The sequence below is a fragment of the Hipposideros armiger genome, unplaced genomic scaffold (assembly GCF_001890085.2).
Source record: "Hipposideros armiger isolate ML-2016 unplaced genomic scaffold, ASM189008v1 scaffold_1589, whole genome shotgun sequence".
Classification (NCBI taxonomy): domain Eukaryota; kingdom Metazoa; phylum Chordata; class Mammalia; order Chiroptera; family Hipposideridae; genus Hipposideros; species Hipposideros armiger.
The window spans coordinates 134,093-155,537 of NW_017732939.1; the positions used below are offsets into that span (position 1 = coordinate 134,093).

A 21,445-nucleotide genomic window follows, 5' to 3' on the forward strand; every position below is an offset into this window, starting at 1 on the left:
GAGAGAGAGAGAGAGAGAGAACCGTCCTGGGGTTATGCTTCTATCGGTGTTGAGGATGGGGGCAATCTAGGGTTTTGTGGTTCACTCTTTATTGGTGAATTTAAATATTATATGTGGAATCTAAAAAAACAAGACAAACAAAATGAAGCAGAAATAGACTCATAGATACAGAGAACAGACTGAGAGTTGTGGGGGGTGGGAGGTGACTTGGGGGATTGAAGAAGATGAAGGTGAATAAGAGGTACAAGCTTCTAGTATAAGCCCGGGGACGTAATGTACAGCGCAGAGATTATGTCAATAATATCATAAAACTTTGCACCATGACAAATGTTAGTAAACTTATCATGCTGATCACATTGTAAGGAATATACATGTCAAATCACTATGTTGTACACCTGAAACTAATATAATATTGTATGCCAGCTATACTTTAATAACATTTTTTAAATAAGTAAAATAAAACGTAAGGGTGGGAATTAAAGCTAGGAAGGGAAAAACAAGTGGTGAAGTGGTCAGTTATGGAAATCAATCAGGGATCTTTAAAACAAAGGAAACTTCCCCCCACCCCCTCAGACCAGGCTTATCTAATTGAGTAGCTGGCAATGTTTTATTCATCTTTGAAGTGGACCAAAAGCTTAATGTCAGGCACTTGCATTACAATAAGAAACAAAACAATTGTCAGGTACTTACACTGCACCCAGGTATGAAATCAATAGGTGTTTGGGATATAATGTACAACATGGTAACTATAGTTAATTATACTGTATTGTATATTTTAAAGTTGCTAAGAAAGTATATCTTAAAAGTTCTCATCACAAGAACATTTTGTAACTATGTGGTGCTGGATGTATTGTGGTGATTATTTTACAATATATACAAATATGGAATCATTATTTATATACCTGAAACTAACAAAATGTCATATGTCAATTATGTTTCAATAAAAATATAATGAAAAAAGAAATCAGACACAAGTAGATATATAACATAGAACTCTATTTTTATCAAGCAAAACTAATCTTCAGTGAAATAAATCAGATCATAGGCTATATGCAATGGGTGGGTGTAGGAGGAGACAGAGCACAGATGGGCAGAGGTCACTTTCCAGAGTGATAGAACATTAGAATGCTACTTGTGTTATCATTTGTAATTTTAAAGTTCTGGTTAAATCACAATTTAAAATTTCTAGGTAAAATAATCTAAGTATATATGCTGACATTTGTTTTAAAACTATGTAATTTAAGACGAATAATTGCTTTTATGGTTTTTTTTTCATTTGTTTTCTTGACTAATGCTAAATAAAAACTTCTGTACAATGAATGCTCACAATCAGCACAGTTGGAGAGTTCTGGGAAGAGACCCCAGCCACCACTGGACATGAACATCACCTGTCTCCAGGCAGTCAGTTCTGTAACCTGATTCAGGTGAATTAAGAGGTTTAGCTCAACTCAACAAGCACTTGTTGATTACATGCTATAATCTCAGCACACAGTCCTCATTAAATAACCTGTTCAGTTTAGCTGGAATTTGTACTTATAATTTGTATTTACTTATAATTTCATTTTATCATATTAAGTATCATGTACTAGTTTTCATTTCATTTATACAAACGAGCCCTAAGGCTTTTGTATGTTGAGTGACATGCCCAAGGTGATGCAGCTGATAAAGTGCAGTACTGAATTCTTACTTATTTGATTAAAAAGTCCATCTTTTTTTTACTTTGCTACATTGGTCTCTTGTTATTGTCATGAAGCAACTTTAACTATTGCAAGATGGTAGAGGTCTTGGCCTTTGTAGTAAAACCTCACCAACATATAATAACTATGGTTGTATCAGGGCAAAGTAGTTGAAAGTCAGAATTAAAGAATTTGAAAATATACAGGTTCTTAGAGAATGTTTTAAATGTTAATTAAAACTAATTTTGAGTTCTGTCTAAATTTCTTAGAGGGCTCCCAATGATGTAAGTTATAATGACACATCTCAGTTATAGTGACAGTTCTAATTATGAATTCAGTGGCATGTAAATTAGTGCTTTTTAAGAAAATTATTGAACAAAATATTATTTTAAACTTCAAATTTCATTTCCACAATTAATTTGTGACAAGATCTTCATTGTCTTATTAGACAAAGGTAACAAAATTGGTTTTTCTCAAAATAGTATACCATTTTTCTATCTGAGTCTAATTCACTAATAATTTGATCTTGTGCTAAAATTATGACCTGAAGACAGAAGCAGCTAGCACAAAGTTCACTGTGTGATAACTGGGTGAAGCAGGAGAGTAGAGACAGAGTCGTGTTAAAGTAGAGAGCTCCTCTGCTGTCTCCTAGTTAATGGCATTGCCTGGCTTGGACTCTCCCTTCTTCCCACATGATGTGAGCGCTGAGACTAGACCTTCAACTTCCCATCCAAGATATAATTCTGATCCTGCACATTTAATACCCTAATGTCCTAATTTGAGTTGACTTTTTCAAAAACTGTTAATTTGTACCTATTAAAGGTAAAGTTCTGGAGCACCATCAAGAAAGGTTTCATTCATTTGCCAAATCTTAAGTAATTTCTGCAAGATACAAGGTAGGTAAGTCTGGATCCAGGAAAATGCATAGATACCTGTTCTTCACTGCACAGAAAGGAGGGTGCTACATGGTAAATGGAGCGCACATCAGTGAAATCTCAATAACCCTCTTGGTTCACAGTGGCAGAGATTAGAAAGAATGATAAGGCCACATATAGGGTCAAATACCTATCCTAATTATGTTAGGGCACTAGGTTATAAATCCACATAGCAGGATATCTCCTGTCCTGACAAGGACTTATGGCTCGCCCTTGTCACATTTCTACCCTGCTACTTTCCAGCCCTGTGACCCAAGGCAAATTCCTTCACCTCTCTGAGCTTCAAAGTCCTCCTTATCAATTGAAGATGAAATGAAAGCATGACAAGTATATTTAAAGAGTCCTAGGGATTTTTTGTTCCAATGCAGTATATGTATATTCCTCACAACAGCCTAACTAGGTGCTGTTAATGCCGCCAGGCTAAGACCACCAGGACCTCACCTGTGGCTAAACAAGTTGGTTTTATTGCTCGTTGCTGTGAGTGAGAAAACTCACCATGGGAAACCATGGGGCATCTCAGTGAGAGGCTGTTGGAACCAAAGAAACAGAATCAGTAGGATCTACCTATTAAGAGAATTATTGCAATGAATTAGTTTACACAATTGTGGAGGTGAACTGGACAAGTCCAAGACCCACAGGGCAGGCCATTGTCAGGAAGGAGAGGCCTGAACTCTCAGCACAGACTAAAGCTGCAGCCCACACTGGAATCTCTACTCCCTCAGAGAAGCCTCAGTTCTGCTCTTGAGACTTCGACTGATTAGGTACGGCTCACCGAGATTATCCAGGATAACCTCTCTTACTTAAAGCCAACTGATTATATGGACTTTAATCACATCTACAAAATATCAATGTTTGATTGAATAACTGGGGAGTATAACCTACTCAACACATAAAACTAACCATTAAACTCATTGGGCTTGTGTTAGGTAATGTGGGTTGGTTTTTTTTTTAATTAAAGTTTATAGGGGTGACAACTCTAAGTAAGGTTACATAGGTTTCAAGTGTGTCATTCTGTAACACATCATGTATATATCACCACCTAGAGTCAGTTTCCATCTCTTTCCATCACCATATATTTTATCCCTTTTACCCTCATCTACCATCCCCCTCCTCCCTCACCCTTTGGGAACCACTAAACTATTGTCTGTGTCTATGAGATTTTGTTCATCTTGTTCTTTTGTTGTTTTCAGTTTTATATACCACATATCAGTGTAATCATATGGTTCTCAACTTTTCCTGACTTATTTCACTTAGCATAATAATCTCAAGATCCACCCATGTTGTTGCAAATTGTACTATTTCATCTTTTCTTATGGCAGAGTAGTATTCCATTGTATATATATATATATATATATATATATATATATATATATCCCATCTTTTTTATCCAATCATCTATCGAAGGACATTTTGGTTGTTTCCATGTCTTGGCCACCATAAATAAAGCTTCAGTGAACATCAGAGCACATATATCTTTATGGATAAATGTTTTCAGATTTTTTGGGCAGATACCCAAAAGAGGGATTGCTGGGTCATATGGTAATTCTATTCTTAATTTTTTGAGGAACTTCCACACTGCCCTCTATAGCAGCTGCACCAATCTGCATTCCCACCAACAGTGTATGAGTGTTCCTTTTTCCCCACAGCCTCTCCATGTGTTAGGTGATTTTGAGGAGGATTTAAGAAATGGGACTTTGCTCTTCATTAACTTCTGTTGGGAAGTGCGTGGTGTGGTGGGGTAGTTTCAAAACTGGGTGTCTTAGTAAATCTTACCTGGAAGGAAGGGAGACTACACTGAGGGTAAAGCTCTAGCTGGTAGAGAAGCCCAGTCATTCACATTATCCAGGGGAGAGGTATGCTCAGCCATTTTTGTGGTTTGGACAATATTTATGTTTTGTCTGTTTTTAGACATAATTACTGAGTGGCCTTGTTTTCTGTCTTGATCCAACATGGTCACACAGTGGTTGCCTTATACTGCTATTCTATAAAGTTGCTTATGTTCAGCAGGAAAACACCAAAACCTAGCTGTGTGTACCCGGCCAGCTCCTGGCCTGGTGAATAGTGCCAGGCAGCTCCCAGCGCCAGGGCTTTGTATGTCTCAGCCTTCACACTCTCTGTCTCTGTGAGGTAACACAGAGTGCTGAGAAGCAGAGGGCTGTCTATTAGAGACAGGGTGGTTGATTTGAAATGAAATCCTCATTAACTTGTGACTGCCGTAACACACAGAAAATAGATTCTCCTGGAAAAAATAAAAAGTGTCTCAGATGACTGCCTTTGACTTTAGCTCAATCTCTAGTCTCTCACAAATATCTAGAATTGTATCGTGGCAGGATAAAGGATATGAAAAGATTCAGCAGATTAAATGAAGAAAACCAGTTTTCTAAGTCATAGCAATTCCCCTATTCCACCCTCAACATTTGACTTGACATTTTTAAATTAAAAAAAAATAGAGTGATTGACCAGCCAGAGCTTTATTTAATGTAATCAGAGTCTCCAAATGCCCTTTAAATGTAGATAGGCAGCACCAAAACAGCACAAGGAATACTCAAGGCAGGAAAAAGCCCAGATGAAAGACCATGCAGTTACTACAGGCAGCACTACATGACATTATAACTCCTTCTATTGCCCCAGGTGCAAATATTGGAGCTTCTGAGAGCATGAGAACTTACTTGACTGGATTCATATAAGTTGAAATAGTAATGGTCTTACCCAGCTACCACCAGCAGAGATCCCCTGGGTGAGTGGGTCAGTTCAAAGTTTAGAGAATTCCGTGTGCACTATGAAAGCAAAAAGAAAGACAGCTAACCTGCACGTGGAGGCCATGGAAAGGGGAGTGGGTAGGGTCTTGCAAGGAGGGGGTCAATTCAGGGGAGAATTCTTGGAGGTTGTAACCCAGAAAATCCTGAAGGACAGCATAGGAACGATGACCTTATCTATCTATGAGGCTGCTCAGAAATTCACATCCCTCTTGCCAGCAGGCATACATACATGTAAGAAGATTCTGATTTAATACCCTCTCCTTTTATAGAAAATTCCCTCAGGTCCACTCTGAGTGGAGGCTGCACCAGGACCAGGGGATTCCCCAGTCCCTGCTGGGCCTCTTAGTGCAAACTGTTCATCTGGCAACTGCGGTGTCATCACAGGGGATTGTTCTGATTGGCCAGAACCTGATCAGGCTGGGTTTGGTTGGGTGCCCTTAGGTTTCCCTCTCAGCTCCTTCCTCACTGTTGCTCTACAGCTCAGAACAGCAGCTGCTGAGACAACCCAGGGCAGAGGATGATCCTAAACAGAGCTCTGATTCTGGGGGCCCTCGCCCTGACCACTGTGATGAGCCCCTCTGGAGGAGACAACATTGTGGGTGAGTGCACGGGTGAGGAGTGTGGAGACTAGAACTGAGGAACAGGGAATTGGGGGGGTGGGAGAGATTGTCATAGAAACAGTAGAGACTCCTCAAAGGCGTTCTCAATATTAAGCAGATCTAAAAATTATGGCAGCTCCTCCTTCAGGAACCTGGAGTCCCAGCCCACCCTCTTTGCTGCCTGTGCTGTTGCACACCTGACTGAGGACATTCTTCTGTTTCTAATATGGACCCAGTGAATACAGCCTGAAGGGCTCTGTAGCATTCAGTCATGATTACCTCAGAGATTAGGGATGTCTTCACAAGTGGATGTTTTATTACTAAAAATTCATTAACAATTGCTCCCAAATATCTCCAAACAATATTTGAAGGTTTTGTATACTCTCCTGTAGTTTACCTTGGGGTAAAGAGTCCCACAAATGATGTATGCTGTGTCGATATAGACAAGGGTCCTTTACTTTGTCTCAGGTTTACATGCATTTCCATGGTGGGAGCTGGCACAGGTGAGTGGGTAAGTGAGCCCAGCTGGCTGAAGGCCTGCAGACAAGTCACTTTACCACATGTGCCTCTCTAATCTGTTACCTCACATGTGCCACCTCACCAATAATCAAATAAAATAGGTGTGTAGATATACTTTCTAAGTAATGAAGACATAAACGTCAGTGGTTATTTTATTTTCAAATTATTACTATCACAGGTATAACTTCATAATTTTGTTCTTTAACAAAGTAGAGAATATCTTCATTTTTATTTTAAATTTGAGAATTTTATGAGTTAGTAAATTAATTACATTATCCTGAAATCACCAGCCCAAATCGCCTGCCTTTCACTCCATCTACGGAAGTCCTGTAAGAGGAAGAACGGGCAAGCCCAGAGTGATTACTTGGTCCCCTCTGCCTTTAATGTCCACCTCCTTCCACCCTCTCTTCATACATTCCTTTCTCCTCCTTTCCTTCCAGGATCCATCCCCGGCTCTTATCCCTGTTGTTTTATAGATATGAAGAGTAAGTTTGTAAAAACTAAAGTACAAAAGCTGAATAGTTCAAAGGGGAAGTGAAACGGAGGTGACTCTAATCTTCAGCAACTGTATTAACCATAGCTGCTCCCACTCTAATTTTGTTCGGCAGTGACAGTTTCGCCCGCTTCTCCAGAGCACGTCCCAGTTTCCTTTCCCCGGCGGCACGGCGTCACACCAGGGTGCCCTGCTCAGGCTTGGCTCCAGGTTAGGCACAGGGAGTGCAATGCCGAGGGCCTGTGATGCCCTAGAGGCCCATGAAGATGTCTTTTTCCTTTAAAATTAGAAGAAAATAACAAACTTTTAGGGTAGGAGAAAATGTTTCTAATTTTAATACAGCCAAGGTTACATTTGTCTTTGTACCAATACAATCATAAAATATGATTTTTAATATTTTGATGGAGGACTGTGCCCCTGGAAACAACAGTGCCAACAAGTCAAAATGCAGCCTGGTCACTGCTGATTCCAACTTTCATCTGGTTGTGCTACCTGAATATCTGTCAGCCTTCCCCAAAATCTCTGTGATCCTCAAGAATAACAATTGATATTTAATACACATTTTTCAGCACACAGTGAACTAAATTTTGGGGATTCAAAAATAAAAGACATGCTTGTTAGGGAGACCACTTCATCATCGGTGTAGAGGCCTGACCACCGCACTGTATTTCTGAAGCTGATGATGAATAACATTGTATGTCAACTATAATTATATATACATACAGTCACGGGACGTGGAGTAGAGAATGGGAATGGAGTCAATGGAATTGTAATAGATAAGCATGATATCAGGGGTGAGAGGGCAGTAGATGGGGGAGGGGGATTGTTTCTGTGGGAAGGGTGAAAAGGATAACTATTGCATTGTTCTGTACACCTGAAACTAACAATAAAAAAGGAAATTAATTAATTAATTAATTTTAAAAAAAAAGACATGCTCTCTGCCTACTAGAGGATGCTCCGATGGCTGATGGAAAGAAAATGGTGCAGGAAAGCAGGACCATTGCTGAGCAGGGCAGTGGACCCAGCTGAGGCTGAAACTATAAAAGTGAATTAGTTCCCGTTGGCCTGGCAGCGTGGTGTTTTTTATCAACAGCCTGCAGCCCAGGACATGTACCAGATGAAAGAAATAATTGCACATACTCATGTTGGAGAAAGGAGTCAAGAAGATTGCAAGAGGCTTTGCTGGAAGGTCTTTTAAGTGATTATCCAAGGCAGTCATGCTGGGTAGGACTGAGAAACAGTTACACTTGGAAAGCAGGACATTGGGGTGGAGGGGTTGGAGATCATAATGTGGTCAAAATATGTGGAATGAGAGACTCGGCTAAAAAGTTGGTAACTAAGCAGAAACTTCAAGTATGAATTAGAGGTGTCTGGGAAATCCTAAAAGATAACTTCATTTCAGAGAGAAAAACAGACCTCTGCAAAGACCAAGGAGCATAAAATGATGATATTGTCTTGTTTGATTGGCAGATGAGGTATTTGAGGAAGGTGTTAGAGACCCCCATCACAGAACTCGTCACCGAGGACCAGTGTTTGCTCCTGCACTCACCTGACTCACCCCCAGTCAATGAGCACCTTGACGGCAGAGGTCATGCTCATTGGTGTTTTACTCCTTGCCTTCCGCAATGTCTGACACCTTGTTGATGTTCAGTAGATGAGAAAGGAAGGAAAGAGGAAACGGTAACAGGCTCATATCTGTCATGACGAAATTGTCCTGTTAGGCTCGTCTGGGTGGAGTCATGCCACGCTGGCTGCCATTCTGCTTTGGCATCCTCAGTACATTTTTATTTTTCAATTTCTGAAAATATCTCAGAGTCTACATAGCATTGCTAAATATGAAACAAATTATATAATGGATGAAATCCTCCTTATTGAGGTCTCCAATTCATTATTTGAATGTGAATACACCAGATGTGGTTTGATGATCCTTATGCTTACAAAAAAAAATGGCATTTCTCACTCCTAAGGCTAATTTTAGTATTTGTTTCCTAACCTAGATGAACTTCAGATAAGTATATTGTCTGTCCATTTAAGGAAAAGGGCCACAGTTTACCTTGAGTCCTTAACAAAGTGTTGAGTGACAATAAGGAGAGGGGATTAGTAACCTCCTCCAAGAGGGGTGGGGGAGAGGTGGGGAATGACAAATCTAAAAACTAGTAAGGATTTCATTTTTTAAAACTTTATAAGAAATCAGGTGCTCTCCTTATAGGTCACCACTGTTACCAAAACAGAGAACTTATTTTTTAATATAGTTTGTAGTAGTGTTGCTGCTGTTGTTATACACTTTCTTATACCAGATAATACTTAGAAGAACTTTTTTTGAAGTAATAATATCCTGTGTACTTTTCCTGGGTTGAAGAAGAAGGAGAAGCAGGTGGAGAAGAAGGGAGGGGGAGGAGGAGGAAGAGGAGGAGGAACCCCTGTGTAGAAGAAGTCCTTTTCTGAGCCAGTCCTGAGGGGAAAGGAACCACAATGAATGTATGATTAACTGATTAAAGAATTAAGTGAGAGAGAAATCTTCTGAAGGCAGGAGAAGCAAGTGGAATCTGGGGAAGAAAACTATGATCATTTATTCATTCCTTCTTTCATTCAATTACAATATTTATCATAAACTTGCAATGTGCCTTGTGCTGACCTAGGCACGCAGGGAGTAGCAAGAAGCAGGCCTGTGAAATCCTGCCCTCGTGGAGCATAGGTTAGAGTGGAAAGAGAAGGACTGTAACCAGACAACCACCAGTGCTGAGAGGAGAGGAAACAGCTGCTGGGCATTTTGCCAGGATACTGCCAGCGATGAAGCTCCTGATATTTGAAAGTCAGTTTCTTCTGTCATTTGGTTTAACATGGTTCTTTTCTCTCCCTCTGTTTTCCATCTTTCTGCCTGTGGCCCTCACTCATCAGCTGACCACATTGCCCACTATGGTGCACTTTTCTACCAGTCTTACGGTCCCTCCGGCCAGTACATCCATGAATTTGATGGAGACGAGGAGTTCTACGTGGACCTGGAGAGGAAGGAGACTGTCTGGCAGCTGCCTATCTTTAGTGAATTTACAAGTTTTGACCCACAGGGTGGACTGAGAAACGTGGCTACAGGAAAGCACAACTTGGGCTTCTGGATGAAACGCTCCAACTACACTGCAGCTACCAATGGTGTGTGCCCAGCTCTGCCATCTTCCTGAGTCTGCCCCTTCACACGAGCTCTCACTCCCTTCCTTCCCTGTGGTGGATACTGGTCACTACTCTATAATATTCTCTTCCAAGGAGTCTGCAGATCTTCTCGTAATAATAACTGAACCCTCATCCCCTCCCATTCCCAAATTGCCTATTTCCACGTAATACAAGGATTCTTACTCCAGTAACACAATCCTGAATCCCTCAAGGAGGGGTCCCACAGACCTGCAATTTTAATATGCAGGTTCACAGAAGGAAGGCATGGGGATAGAGGGTGCACAGTGTATTGTGGTTCACAAGAGGGAGGGAAACAGCTCTTCCTCTATCGGCGGGAAGGCTCCTCCGAGATGCAGTGTGGAACCTTGGGGCAGAGCTATTCGCAGGTCCTATCAGTGCTGTTTCCTCACCACAGAGGTTCCTGAGGTGACCGTGTTCCTCAAGACCCCAGTGACGCTGGGCCAGCCCAACACCCTCATCTGCCTGGTGGACAACATCTTCCCTCCTGTGCTCAACATCACGTGGCTGAGCAATGGGCACCCAGTCACAGAGGGGGTTTCTGAGACCAGCTTCCTGACCAAGGATGATGATTCCTTCTTGAAGATCAGTTACCTCACCTTCCTCCCTTCTGCTGACGACGTTTATGACTGCCAGGTGGAGCACTGGGGCCTGGATGAGCCGCTTCTGAAGCACTGGGGTAGGTGTGAGCCCAACCCCTTTGGTACCTTCTTTTCTCTGCCAGATCAGAGCATCCTGCCTATCACCCCCTAACTCTCATGGCCTTGAACTTAACACTTAAAAGGTTCCTGAGGATAGACTTCACCCTCCTCTCCAAGCCCTAGTCTTTGCAGGACCACCCCCCGCCATTCCATCCCAGGTACATGCTCAGAGCACTCTGTCTTCTGACCTCACAATTTCACTTCCTCAGAGCCTGAGATTGCAACCCCCATGTCAGAGCTGACGGAGACCGTGGTCTGCGCCCTGGGCCTGGCTGTGGGCCTCGTGGGCATCGTGGTGGGCACTGTCTTCATTATCCAAGGCCTGCGCTCAGGTGGCACCTCCAGACGCCAAGGGCCCTTATGAAGGGGAGGTAAGGGTTCAGATTTATAAAAGCAGAAAAGTGGGGGAGGTTGTGAACACAAATATGATTGAAAAGACAATGGCACAGGAGTCTCCTAGGACATCCTCCCAGGACCCATCAATCTCATGTCTGTCTTATTGCAGGTACATCGCCTGTCTACAAGGGCAGAAAAGTGGACATGCTGATGACATGCTGTTTCCTGGCCTAGGACATCATATTCCTTCTTTCCTCCTACACTCCTTCTCTCACTGCTTCTCTGGGATTTAAGGTGCTGTGTCCCCCTAGGTCCCACATACCCCTCAGAATCCTCCCCCAACCTCCGAATGTTTTTTTCTTTTCTCAGTTGTTATCTATTATGGGATTCCTGAAGTAGCCTGCCCACTACTGAATCCCTCAGTGACCCTGAACTAATATCTCCATAGAAGCAATAAAACCCCCTTGATGAAGTCTTTACTGAATTTTTTCCTGTCTTTCATCTCAGGATTGGCTAGGACCATGACTCTTTATGCTTCAGGCCCATTATCTCATCTCTCAGATCATGATTCATTCCCAGTAACACAAAAGAAAACAAGTACAGCCTGATAATATTTTGCTATCTGAGCTGAGGGTAATATTTTTCTCTTCCCTGTGTTCCCACCTTTGGCCATTGCCACCCCCACCCCAATTGAGGCATCAATGAAGGTAATATATGCCCTCTGCCCTTGGTGTAGATTTGTTATAAGAGAAATGCAAAAACCAAGAAATAAATCTGTATTCATTTAATATAATTCTTAAAGTTATAACAGAGAAGTAAATTAGTAGAATGAAATTTTGAATCTCAAGAAGTCAAAATTTGTTCCCCAAACTTTAAATTTGTGGAGAACAAATGAAGTAAAAGCTTTCTTCTCCTCGCCTCACCCTTGAGGAGATAAGAATTCTCTAGGCAGGAAAGGAAATGGAATTCAGTTAGGAGAGTGTTAGAATAAGACAATAAAGTGGGTACCTGAGAAGGACCCAATACTGTGTCCTTACTTACGGTTAGTAACAAGGGGAAAAGGGATGGGAGTAGAAACCACAGACATATCTAGAGTCCCTAGGACGCACGTGTAGCTTGCCTGACGTCCTACGTGAATCCCTGCTAGACAACCACATACATTTTCCTGTGCCACCATGGCATGTCGGGGACAGTAGAGTGAATATGGCTGCGAACTTTTCTAGGCAGATAAGCCTAAATTAGGCTTACTGAATCCCTGTAAGTCCATGTGTGTCCCTGTGTGCCCTGGGGAGCAACAAAATATCCCAAATTCCTGTTCCCTGCCCCTCACCACTCCTGACTAAGGGAAGCATGAGCCTATGAGAGAGAAATCCCCCAAGGGATAACATGGTTGAGATAATGTAGTGACAGCTATGGGTGCTGCTTCCTGTCTAGATTCACTGTCTCCCAGTGGGAACCCCTGCAGAGGAAGTGGGTCAACAGGGGGATCCTTTGGTTCACCCCAGTGTGTCCACAAGCTCACTTCTGAGAGTGTACATGATCTGAATTGAAGTCATTTTGCATTTTGAAATTGTTTTAGGCATGTTGCCTCAGCCTTTCCACTCTGCAACTACTGAGTCTGTACATCTCATCTAGGATAATGTTATGGAACAGTATAAAACGTATAAGGCTGTCCCTGACCACACTATCTGCATCAGTGAACTTAAAATGTAACTGGGGGAAAGAGACACAATAACAACACAGTAATTGATACAACATAGCTCAGTACAAAGAAACCTAATCCAAATCCAGGACTCAGCACTGGATTTATAGCTATTTTTTAAAAAAATTTATAACACTGAGTAAAATATCAAACATTTCTGAGCCATATTTTTCTCATCCATTACATGGGAGTGATAATACTTTCCTTGCAGAGTTATTGGCAGAATTTGAATAATCTTGATGTGTAGGCAGTGCCTTATACATAGTATACAAATACGTAAGAAAACATTGGTAGCTATATCCACCATGAATTTATGTATTTATGAAAAGCACTTTTGTTTTTCTAAGCCCTTTAATGATTTAGGACAGTCAAACGTAAAGCTATGGATGAATTTCTTGTCATGTGTTAATTGGAGGATTTTTTTCCTCTCTAGAATAAGGGGCTGAGATTGGGTTAGGCTGAGCCAATAGATAGGGAACAGTGATCAGTGACATATCATTGGTGAAAGGGTTGCTAAGAGAACTCTTAGGACAAAAGTTGTAATATTTGACTTTGGGGTTTTACTCTAATAAGAAATATGTCCCCTCCTTATAGCCCATAATTTTTTAGTCAAGCATGTTATATGCAACAGATCTTTATGTATGTTTACTTTGGGGAGGAGGTGGGGAAGATCAAAGGAGAAAAAAGCTACCTGTGAGGTAAAAGTAAGAGAATAATTTAAAACGCAGACTAAGAATTAGTAGATGCAGGAAATCTAAGCCAGAGATAATCATAAAAATGTAGGTAACAGAGCACAGAGGATTTTTAGGGCAGTGAAACTATTCTGCACGATACTATAATGGTAGATACATGTCATTATACAATACATTTGTCAAAATCCATAGAATGTACAACACCAAGAGTGAACGATAATGTAACTATGAACTTCGGGTGATTATGATATGTCAGTGTAGGTTCAAAAATTGTAACAAATATACCCCTCTGGTGCAGGATATTGATAAAGGAGGAGGCTATGCATGTGTGGGGACAGAGGGTATATGTGAAACCTCTGTATCTTCCACTTAATTCTGCTCTAAAATAAAGTGTATTAAAAAGAAAACAAAAAAATCAGCAATTATGATCCCGAATATATAAAATTTTAATATAAAAAAATTGTCACCTGAAAAGTCACCTGAAAATATACAAATGTGCTGAGAAGTTTTTGGCAATAGGATTTTGAATAAATTTAATATAAATTTCAATGATGCATAAGGTAAGAACCCAGCATTTTGGAGATGGTGCGTGTGTGTGTTTGTGTTATTATAATGTAAAGATTACATTGAATGGCATTATGACCAGTGTTCCAGAAATATACAAATGCTGCCTTACTCAGACTCTTTCCCCATAAAATACTGAAGACAGTAAATTTAATGGTAGTTGCATTTTATTAAAGGGATTCATTTATAAAGTTTTCATATAATTTTAATATAACATAATTAAAATTAATTCTAAAAAATAATTCCAAACATTTCCTTTGGTATCAGCTAATAATTAAAAGTGGGATCACCACATGACATTATGATAAACAAAATTAGAAATCAGTCCTCATGATGTTAAATTATGTGATTCTTGAACAATTATTTGAGTTATTTGAATTATTTCTGATTGTGTGCATAAAGTATAATGATTGATATTTAATATACTGTATAAAATCTACATAATTTAAAAATCACATAAAATATATCAGGTTTATACTAACTACAACAATTTAGGGATTTTGAAGGAATACATTTTGTTACAAATCAAGCACTTCACACATAACCTGACACATAGTAAGCAGTCAATACATGTTAACAATTGGTGTTATATTTTCTGGAGCCCAAGTCACAAATCCCACACTAAATGACATTATAGGGATACAGCCAACAAGATCCAGACTATGGAAGTTCTAACAGACAGACAACGCCATCTCTTCAAATAATTTGCAAGGAAAAATAGAAAACAGAGAAATTATACAACAAAAAAGAAACATACTAACCAAATGCTTAGGGTTTGTTTTGATTCATATTCCAACATAACATGTTAAAAATTTTTGTTTTTGTAACTATGTATGGTGAGGGATGTTAACAAGACTTATTAGGGTGGTCACTTCACAATATATACAAATATTGAATCGTTATATTGTATACCTGAAACTAATATAATGTCAAATATACCTCATAAAAAGGAAAATAAATTAATTAAAAAATCAAAATTAAAAGAAATAAGTAGGAAGCTGGCAATACTGGCCTACTGTGGGGACAATTAACTTATAGTTGTTTCCCCAATAGTGATGATAGACGAGTACAGTCTACACACCCTTTTATCTGGTGCTGTGTATGGGGAGCTGGCTGGAGTGAAAGGGAAAATGTGTTGTCATGAGTAATAGTGAAATCATACTGCCCTCATGGGATATAAAACCGGAACCTCAGGGTCTTTGGGGTACAGCTGTCATCAGGAGCCAAGCAGTCATGCCATGGCCCTCCCCGCTCTAGGATACACATGTCATACGGAGTTGTTTAGTAAGATCGCCCTTGTTCTGTATGAGAACAGTGGAACGCTTGGTGACTAAATCTGATTAACAAACCTTTAGGTATGGAGTTTCAGCTGAAGTGTGAATCTATTTTCACATGACAGAATTCACTATAATCAGAGGAACTGTGCTTCTGAGACTTGTTAAGAATGTTTCCATTTCTCTGCATCCATACATTCCATTAGCACGAAATGGTGACATAAAGAGAAGGGGAAGAATGGAAAAGGCATAAAATACACAAGGATGTTTGTCTTTATTTTTATTTATTTATTTTTTGCGGGGGTTGAACCAGCAACCTTGTTGTTAGGTGCACATGTTCTCACCAGCTGAGCCATCCTGCCACCTGTTGGCAGCTCAGCGGCAGCTCAGTTTGGGGTTTGGGCACAGCTCACTGGCCCATGTGGGAATTGAACAAGCAACGCTGTTGCTCAGAGCTCACGCTTTTAACAAACTGAGCTACTCGGCTGGCCCTGTCTTTATTTAAATAGTTTTAAAAGTTTGGCCTAATCTTGGGGTCATAAGAAATTTACTTCAGAAATTAACCTTTCTTTGTGTTTTACACTTTTCTCCCCAGTTTTATTGAGGTGTAATTGAAAAATAAAAATTGTATAAATTTAAGGTGTACAACATGAGACTTTATTTTGAAAGTTATTTCTTCCCTGTAGCATTAAATAAAGAATATGTGATAAGAAAAGAAGGCAGCTGCAGAAATGTCAAGTATAGAGAAGAGAAGTTTGAATTTTTTTCACAAACATATTTTCCAACATACACAAAAGTAGAGAATAGTACAATGAACCCTCATGTACTCATCACCCAGCTTCAACAAAAACAGAGAAGATGATTTATGTTTTAGTACACATTCTATTACTGAAAATGTTTATACTCTCTCAAAGCAAAATCCAAGAACTTTTTGCCTGTGGTACACAATGAACAGAGGCTTCTAAATCTAATCCCTTTTAGTTGGCTTAGCACCCTTTCACAGGGCAAAAGGAGAAATACAAAAAGAAGTGGTGTATAGAACCTGAAGGGCTTTAAATTAAGCACATGCCTCATGTGGCCTGGCCTGCTCGCTAAAAGGTGACGGGTGAGAGCTGTGGTGGCCTGGCCTGCTCGCTAAAAGGTGACGGGTGAGAGCTGTGGTAGCCCGGCAGCTGACTTGAGGCACAGGTGGGAATAGAAGGAAATAGGGAGAAGGGAATATATAGAACAGACAGAAGAAAAGGAACTGGAAGTAGGAGAAAGAGAGAGTTGAGAAAGGGAGAATGAATAATACATGACATAAAATGGTAGTAAATATTCAACAAAAGACATGAACTTTAGAATTTAGTCTCAACTCTGTCACTTGTTAGTTCTGTGTCTGTGAGTGTATGTCTGAACCTCTCTAAGCCTGTTTATGTTGGAAAATATGTGGAAAAACCCAAACTTCTCTTCTCTATACTTGACATTTCTGCAGCTGCCTTCCTTTCTTATCACATATTCTCTATTTAAAGCTATGGTGAAGAAATAACTTTCATCATCTGCAAAATAGCGCTAATAATACTTATCTGGAAAGGATATTGTCAATATAAGTTTAATAAAATATAGTAGTTCCCCCTTATCTGTGGTTTTGTGTTCCATGGTTTCAGTTACCCATGGTCAACCATGGTCCAAAAATATTAAATGGAAAATTCCAGAATTAAATAATTAATATGTTTTAAATTGCACACCGTTCTAAATGGCATGATGAAATCTCACACTGTATTTCCCTCAGATAAGGGGGAACTACTGTAATGTGTGTACAAAAAAACAATTCTTGTAAGACAATCAGGAAAACTGAATACTGACAGTACTGAAAGATTATTTATCTAATTTTAGGTGTGGTATGGCATTGTTATGTTTCTAAAAAGTCATTATATTTTAGATTTTATAATAAAATATTTAAGAATGAAATGATGTGATGTCTGAGATTACCTTCAAAATAATCCAGTGTGCATGAAAAACTAAGTGGATGAGTTTGCAGAATTTCCCAGGAATTGATCATTGTTAAAGCTGGACTGTTGATATATGGCACTATTCTTGCTACTACTGTATATAGTTGAAATTTTCCATAATACAAAGGTTTTTTAAAAAGTATTCCAGGAAAGAAAAAAATATAGGCACAGAAGCATTCGATTTGAAGTTATGATGGTTTTAAAATTTTTCTCTTTTTTTATCATACTTAGGAAACCCTGAGTATCCAAATCCTACTTGACTATAAGACCCTCTCAGAAATGTAAACTTAAAGATTAAGAAATAATAGCAACAAAGAATAATAGCAAAATAAAGCAAAGTAATGTTCCCTTTATTATTGACTGGACTAAGCCCCAAACTTTATTAATATATTTGCTAATTCAAACAATAAAGCAAAAATGGTCATTGAGTACCAGTGTTATAATACATACCAAACTATGTTCTGAGTATATTAAAGTAATGTGAGAGCAGATACATTCATTGTCTTCAAAAAACTTATACTCCAGAGGAAGTAAATATATACATATGATTACAAACTATGAAGAATTTATAAAAGAAGAGAACTAAGTAACATGAGAAAGGAACCAGGAACCAGATACAATTTAGTAAAGTTTAGAGGAGAGTTGAAGAAATGTATCTTCCAATGAAACAAAATGCTATACAGTATGTGAAAGACAAGGTTAAAGAGGGCAGAGCAAATGTTTGAGAAAATCTTGCAATATGAAAGGGAAGATGAGAATAAAATAAAATGAAAATAATCACAGATTTATTAAAGAAAGTTCACGTAAGAGCAAACAATTTATTAAAGCCTTTCTAATTAGAATTCTTAGAAGTGAAAAGGAATTGCATCTATAAAAGTAATAATAGAGAGCTAAAAAAACTGGAAAGTTTAATAGGGATATTGGAAAATTAAATCAAGAAAATCTCCCTGAAATTAAAAAAAGACAAAAAAATGTAATATATGGTAGAAAAGATAAGACATTGAAAACAGACCCAGGAAGTCCAACATCAAATTAACAGACCTAGAGAGAAAATAGAAATGAAGGGAGAAAATTATCATAACAAGTGATAAGAAAAACTTTTCCTCATATAAAGGACCTAATTCTTTACATAAAATGGGGCTGTTAGATACTTAACAAAATTAATGAAAAAGACAACTTAAGTGCATCATTTTTAAAATTTCAGGACCTCAAAGGTTAAAGGAAGATCACAAAATAGCTCAGTAAAAGAAAATAAATAAAACAAATTGAACAGAGAAAACAATCAGACTGTCAGATACTTCTATCATTACGATAATGAGAAAAATTTGAAAGTTCTAAAGGAAAATTATTTTCTATTATTAAATGTACATCTGTTCAAAATCACAATAAAGCATGAAGAATAAAAGTACTGATAGACATAAAAGGATCTAAAATATACCTACCACACATATTTATATTGAAAATTAAGACTAAGACTTAGTAAAGTGATGTTGTTCAGAAAATAGAAAGGCAAGGAATGTAAAAAACAGTGGATTCAACCCAGAACGTCACTAAAAAGAGATCCTACAGCAGCTCCATGGCAAGCCTAAAATTCTTGACTACATAAGTGATATTTATATGTAATAAACAACTTTTTTCCACTTTTAGAATTAAGCCATGTTCAAAACCCAAAGACAATTATTGTTCCAGCAGAATGTCAATATTTTCAGCTTCAACAATGTATATTTTGAAAGGGTGCAGACACCTCTGTTTCACAAAGTGTGTGTGGGAGAAGGGAAAGAAAGAGTAGCGATGCCAGTACCTTCATATTTCAAGAAGGGGGATAAGAGACATTGGCCATAATTAAGGGAAGAGGACACAGAAACAAATATATTTAAATTTCAATAGAAACTGAAAGAAGAATTATGTAAGATGACTCATGAATTAAAGCAGGATTTTAGAAGTTGGGCTGTTCCGTAGTCACTAAAAAGGTCTTAGCCTAACCCCCAGGGAGTTCAGAAGCTGCAGAGCCCTTCAAAGTTGGCCCAAGATCAGGCAGAGCTCAGGACCTTTATACCCCCACAGAGCAGTCACTGGACATATATTTCACCTGGAGAAAGCAGGTAAAATTAGGCAAGACAGCTCCCCTCACCTAAGGTAATTCCAGCATCAACATTCTCAGCAACTAAGGGAATAAATCTTTCAGTCCCAAAGGGAGGAATCTAGGTGGATCAAGACAGCATCCCCTACAGAAGCACTATTCTCATCAGCAGGAATACATGTATTTTCGGGTGGAAGGAAAACAAATATCTTCAAAAATTCATTGTCACTTAACTCTCATTAAGTCAGTGACTCACCCTTTTGACTTATGAACTTTGCATCTTCAGTTAAACATTCCATTATAGTCAGGAAGGGCAATGTTCAGTAAGATCTTAACCTGCAGTGAAAATCAAATCTCAGTGACTTAGCTTAATAAAGGGAACTCAATTCCATAGTCACTCAAGGGACTCAGGTAACGGAGTTTCCAACATCTTTGCACCATCACCGCAACAATGGCTTCCAGAGGAAGACAAAGCAGAACTCACACCCACATTTAAGTTCCACTGGCTGGTACTAGTCACATGATCCCAGCCTAATGGCAGAGGAGGCTGGAAAATGTGCAGCTATGGAGTATTGGTGAGTGCCACTGTCCCCAGAGGACATACTGACTGATATAATTGAAGGCAAGACCAAATGCTCATGACTAATAGGTTACTGTCTAGTACACCCATACGCTTTTACCCAAGGTATATGCCTACTAAGACTCAGAGTTTTTTTGTTAGCAAACTTGTATATAAAAGATGCACCTGTTATTTTAATTAAATAATCCATTAAAAATTCTATTACCCAATGAAACCTGAGTGCAAAAAATAGCTGTTTCTATGAAACTGTCACTAGAAGAGGACTCTGACCCTGTCATTAAGAAGGAATCTCCCAGCATGGGGCCAACGTGACAATGTTGAACTGTCAGAATGTCCCAGCATATACTCTACCACTCACCCTTATAATAGGGCTTATGTTTCAACTGAAAAATCTGATTTCAATATCTCCCTAAACTCTGAGTCTGGTTCAGCATCCAGCCCTGCCTCTTGCCTTTGCAGAGACAAAGGCAAACAGCTGCATACAGACAGCGAGGGCTCCCTGGTCACCCAACACAAGTCCCTCCACTTCCCCAGGGGTGTCACTCCATCTTTACTCCTATAGATAGTGAGTGACAGTGACGACCCTGAGGAAGATGACAAACCAGCACAAAAACTCTGAGCACTCAGCATCTTGTTCTAGGCAGATTCAGACTCTGGCCTTGAGGAGGAGAATCCCAAGTACCATGTCTGTCCCCACACCCGTGTCCCTGCCTGATGACCTGCAGTGCAGCCTGGTTTGCAGGAGATGGAGGAAGCCTGGCTCTCCATTCTGACCTCATCCAGGAGACGGAAGGCCCTGTCATCGGCTCTTCAGGCCCAGTGGGTGGGTGAGGGGGTGGGGGGAGGGCACACTTGCCCCTCGAGAGCATTAGCCTTCTATAACCTAAGAGATGCTCTCAGCCACCCGTGTCTTTAGGACCAGAGACTGAGATGGAGTCCATGTGTAAGGACCCACAGTGTGTAGTGACCTTCCTTCCCAACACCTGGGAAGAGAATGTCATCAGGAATCGACAAGTCATTATGTTCACAGACAAAGGAGCTCTATCCTCTGAGAATTCCAGCTCAGCAGCAGCACCAGGCAACTGTGCAGGAGACAAGGGGTGGGATGGGTGTGAGTCCACACCCCCAGCAGGGAACCTAGAACCAGAGGGAGCTCTGCCATTTGTCCTATGGGGTCCACAAGAAACAAACTGCCTCTACATCACTCCAATGTAGGGGGCTCTGGAGTCTGGGGTGTCCACGTGGCAGGTGTAGACATCACCACTCCAGCAACACAGGAGCTGGAAAATCTGGTCCCTGTTCCCAGTAAGTGTGATGAGCACGATGCTGACTGCCTACCACGGAGAGGGTGATGTTTTTGT

At 39.8% G+C, this 21,445-nt stretch overlaps 2 protein-coding genes across 2 annotated transcripts in view; both read left to right on the plus strand.

The window, feature by feature from the left end:
• Positions 1 to 11,676, plus strand: part of LOC109377862 (H-2 class II histocompatibility antigen, A-F alpha chain-like) — a 144,080-nt gene extending 132,404 nt beyond the window's left edge. The window contains exon 4 of the mRNA XM_019634345.1: positions 11,371 to 11,676. The gene's annotated coding sequence lies outside the window, so the exon portion shown is untranslated. The remainder of the gene's footprint in view (positions 1 to 11,370) is intronic.
• LOC109377863 (HLA class II histocompatibility antigen, DQ alpha 2 chain-like) lies at positions 5,828 to 11,676 on the plus strand. Its single transcript, XM_019634347.1, has 5 exons — positions 5,828 to 5,969; positions 9,880 to 10,128; positions 10,562 to 10,843; positions 11,075 to 11,236; positions 11,371 to 11,676. Exons 1-4 carry the CDS (start codon positions 5,888 to 5,890, stop codon positions 11,227 to 11,229), a joined length of 768 nt encoding a protein of 255 aa, XP_019489892.1. The 5' UTR covers positions 5,828 to 5,887; the 3' UTR covers positions 11,230 to 11,236; positions 11,371 to 11,676.
• Positions 11,677 to 21,445: the final 9,769 nt, after the last annotated feature.